This window comes from Nymphalis io, chromosome 9 (assembly GCF_905147045.1).
Source record: "Nymphalis io chromosome 9, ilAglIoxx1.1, whole genome shotgun sequence".
NCBI lineage: Eukaryota > Metazoa > Arthropoda > Insecta > Lepidoptera > Nymphalidae > Nymphalis > Nymphalis io.
In genome coordinates, this window is record NC_065896.1 from 5,387,224 (window position 1) to 5,399,636 (window position 12,413).

Genomic DNA, 12,413 nt, shown 5'->3' on the forward strand with positions numbered 1-12,413 from the left:
TTAAAATTATTGTACATTATCGTACAACAAGATAATGATTACAAAATACAATAATATTATACAAAATCGCAACAATATTTTTTTTTTTGAATAGGAAGGCGGACGAGCATATGGGCCACCTGATGGTAAGTGGTCACCAACGCTCTTAGACATTGGCATTGTAAGAAATGTCAACCATCGCTTATAGCCAATGCGCCACCAACCTTGGGAACTAAGATTTTATGTCCCTTGTGCCTGTAATTACATTGGCAATATCAAGTATTGCTGTTTTGCGGTAGAATATCTGATGAGTGGGTGGTACCTACCCAGACGAGCTTGCACAAAGCCCTACCACCAGTATATATATTTGAAAATATAATATATTTGAAATAATTTGTAATTACAGTTGAAATCAGCAGTACACTAAAAAAAGAAGAAAAGGTCGTTGCACAATTTTTTTCGTTTTGATCCCGCAAAATATTGTAACTGCCAACATTCCGCATCAACCAAGATATGAAGCGACTGCCATTGTTCCTAAGAAAGAAATGAGCCAATAAATGGCGCTGACAGTAAAAACTGTTATTGGTTTGTGTTATTATCAAATTTTACATCATAATGGAAATTATCGCACAATCCACGTACGATAGTAGTTTGCTTTCGTACATCGTACATAGGTATGAAATTATCGTACTTGTACGATTACGATACGGTTGGGAACTCTGTTTCTAACATAACCATTGTCGTTGAATATTTTTGACACTTGTCAAGTTGTCACTTCGTTTTCTGTCACTCGTAGTGATATTGCATTTACAAGAAATTACACAGCATTGAGAATTAACATTGTTATTCTACTAGTCATATTAAAATACAAAAATAATAACTATTCAGTAAGTAAAACTTCAAGATAAATTTAGTAGTAATAGTGGACGATACCTTTATATACCTTTAATTTAACAATTAGCGTGCTTTTTAGAAAGCAACATGACTTCAAACGGCGATATAGGGAGCTTGGATGCTAGCGGCAAAATAGTTAAAATGGAAGTAAGTTGTATATAAAGGCTTATTTACTAAGTAAGTTTAAAATTAATAGACAACTATAAATTTACACCATTTATTTTTAGGTGGATTATAGCGCCACTTGTGATGAAAAAATACCCCTATGGAAATCATGGGCCTCAAGTGGAAGGGTTCAAGAGGCTATAGATCAGTTGCTCGCTCTTGAAAAACAAACGAGAACAGTAAGCATACTTCCTTAACTTATTTTTTCTTGTTTCGCAAGACTGACGCTTTTATCTTTCATTGTTGTTACGATAACTTTGTGTAGAAAATTTCTTATTTACTAGTCTTTGTGGCTTATAATAATTCAAGAACAGCATTCTTTTATTACTTATTTATTATAAAATGTGTTTTTATTATTAATTATTAGGGTGCAGATATGGCTTCCACCGCAAGAATCTTGGTATCCATTGTTCAAATCTGCTATGAGGCCAAAAACTGGTCTGCTCTCAATGATCATGTAGTCCTCTTGTCTAAAAGAAGGTAAATACAAAATTTATTGTAACATTTAAATCTTTTATAGAAAATCATTAACTAAATGGTGATAATAAAATAATATTGGTAAACACCATGACACATGAATATTATTGACAATGTTCTTAATTTATTATAGATCACAATTAAAACAGGCAGTAGTTAAAATGGTGCAGGAATGTTGTACCTATGTAGATAAAACACCAGACAAGGAAACAAAAATAAAGCTTATAGAGACACTAAGAACTATAACTGAGGGTAAAATCTATGTAGAGGTTGAGAGAGCCAGACTCACTCACATTCTTGCTAAAATAAGAGAAGAAGAAGATAATGTCGCTGAAGCTGCTAAGATCATCCAGGAGTTGCAAGTGGAGACTTACGGGTCTATGGACAAGAGAGAAAAAGTTGAACTGATTTTAGAACAGATGAGATTGTGTCTAGCCATCAAAGATTATGTTCGGACTCAAATTATATCTAAGAAAATCAATACTAAGTTCTTTGAAGAAGATAATACTCTAGTAAGTAGAATTATTATGAATGTTTCTATTATTTTTTATTTATTTATCTATAGTCTCTGTAAACGAATCTCTTCATTGGAATTTGCTGTTTATAAATAACATTAATGTACTGAAATACTGATCCAAGTAAGTAACTTGTAATACTTGATGCTTTTTTGTCATGTATGTATGTATGTGTTATTCGGTACCATCTACCAATAAACAGTCACTTCAAAGGCAAATTTGTTAATATGACTTAGATCAGCATTTCAAAAATTGGAGGTTAGACTGCAAATACAATTGATATAGTTTCCTCATAATAATTATTCAATGTAGCACAATGTGTACTGGCTTATACTTTTATTTTGTACCAAAAGGACACAGATTAGGTACAGATTATATTGTTTTACAGGAACTAAAGGAAAAGTTCTATAGAATAATGATAGCAGTGGATCAACATAATGGACAGTATTTATCAGTTTGTCGTCACTTCCGTGCTCTGGGACAATCTGGCGGTTCCGATGCACTCATTGGCAGTGTTGTCTTTCTCATATTAGCTCCATATGATAATGAACAGGCTGATCTTACACACAGACTAAACGAGGACAAGGACTTGGATAAATTACCTGAATACAAGTAAGATAATATATTTATTATTAAAATCTAGTCTTTTTAATAATGAAAACAGATCTGTTTTTTACAAATATTTTATCTATAATACTAATAGTAAATATATATATATATATATATATATATATATATATAAAATACATACCTCAAATATTTTATCAATTTAACTTGTGCGGGTAAAACTAGCTTGACTAGTTTTATAATTTTTATTATTATTTTTTTAGCCTTATAATTTTTATGCCAGTTGTAATATTACCATACAAGATTTTTTTTTAAGGATTTAAACAGTTCATAATTATTTGATACTTCATTGTTGCAGACAACTATTGGGGCTGTTCATAAATCCTGAGATAATAAGATGGAGTACTCTCTGCTCATCATATGAGAAGATGCTGAGAAAAACACCATACTTCAATACCAGTGATGAGAAAGGACAAGAACGCTGGAATGACCTGAAGAATAGGGTAGTTGAACATGTAAGTGATAAAAATTTTTGGATGAAATTTGGTGTGTTATATATATGTTTATATTGTGACATTGTTTTCCTATAAAAATAATTTTATTTTGTTTTTTGTTGTGTAATGTAAATATAGAAAACTGAATATTGACATACAAAAGTAAAAAGTAAAAGGGGCCATCTTGGCCTTTGTGTTTAGATTACCATATATATATTTTTTATATATCCTAGTAGTACCCTTTTTTTAAGGAATTGCTTATATTTCTATTTACCCCTAAAATTAAGCGTGCAGTTTATGTTAGCAGCGGGGAAGACAATAGAACAAGGGGTTAGGATCGAAACTGCAAATTTTACATCGCTAGGTTACTTTTTTATCTTGTATGCGGCGCCAGTTGCATCTTAACCTTTTATAGTATTAATCATTAATCAAATTTAAATATTTATTATTTCCTTTAATATAAAACACTATTGTAGTTTAATACTATTTAATAAAATCGTTGTCAACAGAATATCCGTATAATGTCAATGTACTACACGCGCATCACGCTGCAGCGGATGAGCGAGCTGCTTGGTCTGAGTGTGACAGAGACGGAGGCGGCGTTGAGTCAGCTCGTCGTGAGCGGGGTGGTGCGCGCCAAGATAGACCGGCCCGCTGGCGTTGTCCACTTCAGGTATTCAAACATTTATAGCGGAACTAGCTACCCTTCCGACACCACACAGGTAGAATGAGTTCCTCCCAAGTCTCTATAATAAGTAAAGCTCCCATTTCAAGCAAGGCAAGATTCTTCCAACGTCTTCAACAATCATCGTCATATTTTACTTAATTTACACACAACCTCAGTGAATTATACACGTACTTCATAAATAACTTCGTGCGTCCGTTTTGTAAACCATATAAAGATCTGTTCGATAGTTTTTGAGTTAATCGCGTTCAGACAGACAGACAAACAGACGCGACGGGAGGGACTTTGTCTTATAATATGTAGTGATAGCCGTGTAAAAAAGCTACGTCGTAGCGTTCGAAGTAAACAGAGTTACCTAAATTGGTGATATAAATAAATAACTCATATGATTAAAATGAGTACGACTTGTTCATAGTGTTAACAAATATAACAATACGAAATGCCGACTCATTGCGAAGTCAGCTCACAAGCACGAGTCTTGCTCAGTGGCTAGAGGAAAGTCAATCTCCACGATTTTGTAGACAGCTGCCTTAAAATCTTAATTATCTCACTATATTGTAATTGCAATATAAGTAGAGGAAACTTATTAAACAAACAAACCCAAGCTGATGTTGCATACGGAAAAAGCAAATCCAACTAAAAATGTTTGCTCCGTGTGAACGACCTTTGTTAGAGATTTGCTAGAGATTAGCGTGATTCGCCTTTATCTCGTACATCTGATTTTTGGTTTCCTTTGCTCTTCCGAGGAACATTTAACAACAAACAACAACAAATAATGCGTGGTACTGTACACATTAGTCTTCAATTTTTAAACTTATTAAATGTTAATCTGCTTAAGAATTTAACTATGAAATTGTTAATATGAGCGAATCAAACGGCACTTTTCAATGCACTGGTTTATTGCAAATATATAGATTAAAAATACAGTCAATATAATGTTACCCTGATTGCCTCGTTGATCTAGTGGCTTAATGTAAGGCCATAGACCCGGAGGTCATGGGTTCAATTCCCAGGTCAGACCAATAAAAAGTTATTGGGTTTTTCTGTCAGAAAATTCTCAGTAGCATCCCGGAGTCTGGAAGTTGGAAGTGTATACACTCCCGTGCCTCGGAAAGCACTGAAAGCCGTTGGTCCTGCGCCTGAACTCTTTCCGGTCGTGTCGGATTGCCGTCCTATCGGATTATGAGAGTGAGGAAAGAGAGAGAACACCTGTGTTTGCGCACACACTTAGTGCGCATTTGGCTAATCTATTTTGAGATTGGCCGCCGTGGCCGAAATCGGCCTGGAGGACATTATTATTATAATGTCACCCTATACACGTACATAACAGAAATAAAAATGAATTAATCGTAATATGTTTTAAATAATATAATTGTTTTTTTAGATTGAACATGGATGCCTCTGACCGATTGAACGAATGGTCCAGTAATCTGAACACTCTGATGCAGCTCGTCAACAAAACAACACATTTAATCAACAAAGAAGAGTGTGTACACAAGCATTTGTTAGCTACAGCAGAATAGACCTACATACCTACTATAATATATACATCTTATACTAAAAGAGCCTGTAAGATTTCATTGATTTTAAACATGTTACAGAAATATTTTCAATTTAATATGTTCAAAATTGGTATTAAAATAAATACGAAATAAATAAATTTGGTTTTCAATTCTTATTAATAGTGTTATTGTCTCTATACCCTTTTCCAATCGAAGAAGTAGTGAATATATAAAATAAAGTATAATACCATACTATTCCGCATAACTACTTATGTCTATTTTAATTTTGTTTCAAACGTTTCGATATCATCTTATCAGACATTCATAACGCAATTTATTTTGCTAATTCATAATGAATACCACAGATTATTCAATATTTCTAGTTGTTGTTGTTGTAATAGCCCTTTTTTGTGCGCGAAGTAAATGAAGGGACACGTTTTTACTGACTTGATTCAGGCAACATTATGCAGCCCGTGTAAACGGCTTAGGCTAAGAACTCACGGAGCGGTTTTCACCCGTGCGTTGACGGAACAGCTGTTTTATTTCTAAAGTCAAGACCGCAGTTCTGCTCGGTTAACGCGGATGTCGCGGTTGCGGTTATCACAAGACGAGTGGTTATACGATATGGCTTCAGTTTTCTGTATACACGCCGCCCGCTAACTAATCACAAAGCGCGCGGTTGAAGCCAGCCGAAGCTGCGGGTGACCGCGATCCGCGTGATTCTACTAGTTTTTCGCCGGTGCAGTGGGACCCGCAAACTTTTTTGTATTGCACACGTTGTGGGGGTAAAACACCACGTGTAATGCATTAAATTTTTTACATACCTACACATCTGCATTCTACAGAAGCCGTGGACCCGCAACCGCTGCGGGCGCGGTGAAAACAGCTTTGTGAGTTCTGAGCCTTAGTCCGGAGGTTGATTTCGATATAGGTAACGCCGTTTTGTTACATTTATATTTGCTATTGATAATGATTGTAAATAACTTTGTTTATTATTTTGTATTTAACATTTTATTATTAAGTTACACTTGTTAACTTTCAATAAAAAATATATCAATTATTTTTTTAGAAGAAATCTGCGAGGTACGAATTCTCGTGTTATGGCATTACTGTAAAATTAAAAATCTCCGATTAGACATAGTCTCTGTAATCAATAAAACAAGTTGCGATGTGCTTCTTATCAAATAAGTCATATTGTTTTAGTTTTTACTTATTAGAAGATTAGTTTAATTTATAAAAATCAGACGAATGCAAGTAAGCCGTTCGAAGAGTGATAAGATAATGTTTCAAAATTCATTACACAAAATAATAATCTTTATCAAACACTTTAGTAGTAACTAAGAAATTACATGTGTAATTGCTAGGATATATTATTGAATTTTTATTGCTCAAAATGTTGGCGTGTTTAACGTCGCTGTTAATATCAGTGGGTGTCGTGTTCATTTTTAGGTTTATTAATATGAAGTATAAACCGGCAATATTGGGTATTTATCAACAACAAAACAAAACTTACTGGTTTAAATTTGTATTTATGTACTCTTTTCTTACAGCGAAACAGGTAATTACCTGTCAAGTGAATTATTATTTGTGTGTAATATTGCTAAGTGAATCTATAACGTTAGACGGTGGGGTGTTTTACTTCATTCTAAGGGTCCGTTCACACAGACCGGCTCGGAGAGCATCGGCCTGCTTTTTTCTTTTCACACAGACCGGGTCGTATACGCTTGGAATTGGCCGGAGCGGAGCCGCCAACTATTTCACATCGACCGGCTGGAAGAGATCTGAAAGCGGGTGCGAGCGAGAAAGAGCACGCAAGCGGAGCCGGTCGGCTCCTTTTATTACTTCACACGAAGCGCGTTCAGGCATTTTTAATGACAAAAAAGGTGCAAATGCAAAAATAAACTTTACTACAATCACTCAAAACACTGTTTCCAACGTGATAAAAATCTGCTCTCCTCTCCGAGCCGGTCTGTGTGAACGGACCCTATACCTATACGCTCGCGAGTCTGTAGGCATTGGCTATTGGCATTAACGGGCATTGTAATAAGTTAATAACACACTATGATAGTTCATTAGCAACGGTATACCGGCCGTTTTACGATGTGAAGTACAACTTTCTATTACCTATCACAAGTTTTACGCTTAATTATAAGGGCAATGGTAATATGTGTTACACTTTAACAAAACCGTTGTGTCTTTTCTATTTAAACGTACTGATCTTAACATAAACAAAATGTCTTTGAACCGTGTTGTTACTGTATAGTTGTTCAATTGTCATGTTTCCACCACACCAATTATAAAAAAATAAATTGTGACTTTTTTGGTTTGATTTATATATATAAAAATTAACATTTTCTAAATGTATATAACTTTATTCTTCTTAGGACCCGCAGTTAGCGGAGCTTTGACGGTACAAGAACTGCTTTATACATATAATGCTAGTGCCTAGGGCTAAAGTGGCCATTTATATTTAGGTAGCATACTAGTAATATTTATTAATTTTAGGTAATCATATATTTGAAGAGACTTTTAGCCATAGAATCAGGTCGTAGTCCTGACGGAGTTGTACATGTCCAAGAAAATGACGTTAAACTAGAGCAGAAATACAAATTGGACGATCATACGAAGGTATATTCAAAAATATTAAATTTATTGACCGTTACAGATACAGATTATGAAATATTTAAATAACCATTTAATTACTTCGTTTAGGGAATAGATGGCGTTTACTTTAATGGAATTTCTGAAAATGGAGACGTAATAATTTGTGGATTAGCTAGAAGACCAAATCGAATTTGCGATTCTTTCTTATATTTAAAGGTACGTACTGCTAAGCGTTTTGGAACGTATACAATTATTTCTTGTATTTCTAGATCGAGATTTTATTTTTAATTCTATCAATTTTCTATAAACAATTGGTATTTAGGTCTGAGTGATAGTTGTGAACGTTGATAAAGAATAAAGTCATACAATATAATGAGATAATTTGTAGCCGTATTCATGAGTAGCCACATCTTTTTTTATTTTTTTGTAGTTTAAGAATGAGGACCTTCTACTGTCACCTAGACTTCCAGATACATATGTGCAACAAACAAAGGAGGATGAGGATGATTATAGCGTCCAAGGAATTAAAATTAAAAACTTTATACCTATGCGTACTTGGAAGCTATCCTACAACGGAGAAATGAAGTTAGTAATTGCCTAAAAGACATTTTTTAGGCTTAAGGCTTGATGCATGTTTTATTTTTTTCTCAATTTGTTTTATTTCCTAGTTAGGTGAATATATGCATATATAAGTTAATTGAGTATATTTTTTACAATTCGCATTTTACATTTAGTCGTATACCAGTTACCCGTCCCAGCTTCGCAGGTGTACAATAAGGGCTTACATTAATGTTTATATCGCAATATAACTCTATTGGTTTGGTGTGCTGATAAGCCAATAGAACTCCCAGTTGGCATGTTTTTTCCGACATCTTCAACAATACTAACAAATGTACACAAAACTCTTTAATGAATTATACACCTTCTTCATAAGTCACACCGTCCATTGGTAAAAACCCTATAAAAATCTTTTGCGGTGAAGGGGACTTTGTGAAGGGTTAAGCCTATGCCAATCCGTCCCATTATGTACGAGTATATAAATCTATATAAGCGATAAATCACGCTGATCCGTTGCTACGTTTTTGCGTGAAATAATAACCCAATGGACAAACTTTCGTATTAATAAAACGACTATTATAAAGTAGGAATTCACTTTGTATTTTTATAAACGATTAATTTATGATAAATACTGTAGCGTTTAATCATATTATATATTATATTATCCTTGTTTGTTCTCTTAAATAACAATTTTTATAGTGACGATGCTCTTCGAAAATGACTTAGAAATAAATATTTTTTTGGGTATTTAGCTGAAAGCGGCAATTCATTTGGCGGGATTTAATTGGTATTATAAAAAAATAATCTTAATTTACAATAGTGTTATTAATAGATCGTTTTTTGCTTAGAACATAGGTATTATCGTATAAAAGCAATGCTTCAATTACATAAACTGATTTCGTAATTAAGAGATAATTGTGGCCAAAGATATCTGTCCACTCAATAGTATCATGATAGCACTGTTTAATGTCTAATTTAGTGTAAATCTAAGTGGATAAAATTATTTTGATACATTAATTAAATTATTCTATCTTTTAATACGAATCAAGAAACGGGATCCTGTTAAATACAACTATTTATGGATAGTGAATTGTTAAAATCCGCCCTAGAAAGGGTCGGTGTATATTGATATGAACTAAAACACTGAGTAAAAAAATTATACAACTTATTATAGACTATACTATGCTATAGGTTTTCATAAATAATTTCGCTTTTTTATGTATTCTTCACTTAAATATAATTTCTTACCAGTATCATTCTACACGATTATTTTTTTCAAACCACTTTTGTTAGTATTGCTACAAAAAATAGTTTTTATTAATTGAAACAATATTATTTATTTATTTTTTAATATTAGGTCAAGAAGTGACGTCAATAAATCGGTAAAAGTGTCAGCCGACCTCACATGGAGCGCGCAGTGGGCGCCATTCGAGTATGACACGCAGATGTCCCCATACAGTGTAGCTGACGACATGGCGAGGGAACCTTGGTCGAGTGACTATTTTAAACTTGTTAAGAAGTATGGTCATTGCTAATTAATACAAACTTAGTATGAAACAAAGAAAATTCATATGTCTAGGTCGTGTCAATTTCCAAGTACTAAAGTTATGTTATTTATAATAAAACCTTATGTTTTATTTTGCTGCTTTGATAAAATTATCGAGATGCAACGTTCTAATAAGATGAATTAAAGTAGTAAAGTAACAACCTTTGAATGTCCCATCGCTGGGCTAATTCCTTTTGACGAGGAGGTTTGGAAGTTATTCCACCTCGCTGCTCCAATGCGGTGTTGTAGATACAAATTTACCAGTATTTTAGTGAAATCAGACACTTGCAGGTTTTCTCACGCAGGTGTTCCTTCATGGTTGAACATGAGATGAATGCTTCGTTAATAGGCGGTATCACAATGATTAGAATGATGTTAATAAACTTTATTTACCACTATTTTACTCGAAACTGGCTTATAGAGATTTTTCGAAAGACGTAAATTCCATGTTTTAATTCTATACCAAACAGAGATAATAAGAATTTGGTCAGTTTAAATAATTAAGTATTTATTATTATCTGGGGACACTTAGTGACTGAGAGATGTTCTGGAGACTTCCACAAGTCTCACACGTTTGTATTACAAAATGGCGATGGTAAAATAATATCGGTATCATTTTGATTGAATATGACTTCTCAGACTTCATCAAACGCATTATGAGCAAATGGGATCCATTACCGGGACCGTGACAGTTGAAGACAAAACATACAATATGACCGTGCCCTGTGTCAGGGATAGGAGTTTTGGTAATTATTATATTATTTACTATATATATATATATAAATTACTATTATATTATATTATTTTCCTCCATCATTAGATATAGATAATATTAATCAGAATCTGAAAAAAAAACTTGTGTAATTACATAAAAGTAAAATGTTGGTGACGCATTGGCGATGTAGGGAATAGTTAATATTTCTTACAGTGCCGATTTCAATGATTAGTGGTGACCATTTATTATCAGCTGATACTATTTGCCAGTTCGCCTACTAATATTATAAAAAATATTTACGTTGGCACCACCTAACTATAGATCTTCAATCGTTAAAGACGCGATACTCGTATTTGAAGAATATAATTCTTTTAACAGGACCTTTACGGGATTGGCGCAACTTTCATCGCTACGTTTATCATTTCATGTTCCTGCAGAACGGCGATTGCATGGCTATTGGTAGTGTTTCGCAACCCGCTATAATGTCACAGTAAGTTTTTTTTTTTTAAATAAAAGAGCAAATTACATCTTAATTCTTGCTAATTCAATCTAAACGGTTGAATTCATTGTTTTGTTTATACATCGCCGACCAACTGTGCTATTCCGTAAGAACTCATTACGTATCTCACTCGTGAATAATGCGAAATGTTATAAATATTATTATTTTTAATGTTGCATATCACTTTTTGAAATTGAGAAACGTGAGTGAGCTTCAACTTTGTTCTTACAGATTAGCTCTACATCTTCAAACTAACTTTTATACAAAAAAATATTTGTAAGCAAAATTAAGTGTCATTGCATATATACCTAATACCTATGTATATAATCTTTTTTCCAGCCTTACCATTGGATATTTATGTACGAAGGCAGATCAGAGTGTAGTTCCTGTGTACTCATCCGATTTCCATCTTTACCAACACGGAGAAAATCAAATTCTTCCCAAGGATTATGGTTTTCAATTTAAAGCTGGTATGAGAATTTATATTATGTTTTATTTCTACTAAATTGTTAAAGTAAAAAGAATATTTAGAATTACTATTTATCCCATTGGAATATTGTATTAGATAGCTTGAAATGACCGGTTTTTCATTGTTGAATTTATGCTTTATAATGCTTACCTTGTTAATGTAAAAGTTCTTTCAGTGTAGCAATGTTTTCATACAAAGGCGAAAACAAAGCGCGCACTATAAAGTTTTTAAGAACCAATTTATGTTTTATTTATGAACATTATTTGATTGATGACATTCGCATTTAAATCATAATCCTAGGAGGTCAATCATACGCCGTACGAGTTCAAGTATTCGATGAAGATATGTTTTACATTGGAAAGGATAGAGAGGCGAAGTTCTACGAGAGATGGAGCAACGTCGAAGTAAACGGCGTTAAAGGAAAAGCTTGTGTGGAATGGCAGTACAATAATACGCAAAAATAAAATTATAAATATAAAGTGGCTTATCATTATTGTCCATCAATATGTTTTAAATCTATTCCAGGCAGAGGGAATTCAACCTTCATTATTTACTTTATTACCATAGACAATATACAGGTTATGATTATTTTACACAAATTATAACTTGGCCTTTTATAAAATTGCCTTGTAGCAAATAGTAATTGTGCGTTGATAAATATTTTATTTCATATATATAGTTAAAGATGATAAAGGGGCGGAGCCTATAAACATGGCCGATATTAAAATTAGTGAACTGTGACTC

General features: G+C 33.3%; 2 protein-coding genes across 3 annotated transcripts; both read left to right on the forward strand.

The window, feature by feature from the left end:
• Positions 1–732: 732 nt before the first annotated feature.
• On the forward strand, positions 733–5,454 carry LOC126770808 (26S proteasome non-ATPase regulatory subunit 12). Of its 2 annotated transcripts, none has more exons than XM_050490379.1 (9): positions 733–866; positions 953–1,020; positions 1,101–1,217; positions 1,406–1,518; positions 1,649–2,027; positions 2,419–2,642; positions 2,956–3,112; positions 3,601–3,764; positions 5,161–5,454. In XM_050490379.1, the coding sequence occupies exons 2-9, from the start codon at positions 961–963 to the stop codon at positions 5,297–5,299; spliced, it is 1,353 nt and encodes a 450-aa protein (XP_050346336.1). In that variant the 5' UTR covers positions 733–866; positions 953–960; the 3' UTR covers positions 5,300–5,454. The 2 variants fall into 2 exon arrangements, with proteins under 2 accessions (XP_050346336.1, XP_050346337.1); XM_050490380.1 differs by having other exon boundaries at positions 752–866; positions 941–1,020.
• A 1,205-nt stretch (positions 5,455–6,659) lies between these two features.
• On the forward strand, positions 6,660–12,133 carry LOC126770891 (uncharacterized). The gene is made up of 9 exons (XM_050490499.1): positions 6,660–6,836; positions 7,784–7,906; positions 7,991–8,098; positions 8,313–8,467; positions 9,798–9,959; positions 10,626–10,732; positions 11,080–11,191; positions 11,540–11,670; positions 11,970–12,133. The coding sequence occupies exons 1-9, from the start codon at positions 6,672–6,674 to the stop codon at positions 12,131–12,133; spliced, it is 1,227 nt and encodes a 408-aa protein (XP_050346456.1). The 5' UTR covers positions 6,660–6,671.
• Positions 12,134–12,413: the final 280 nt, after the last annotated feature.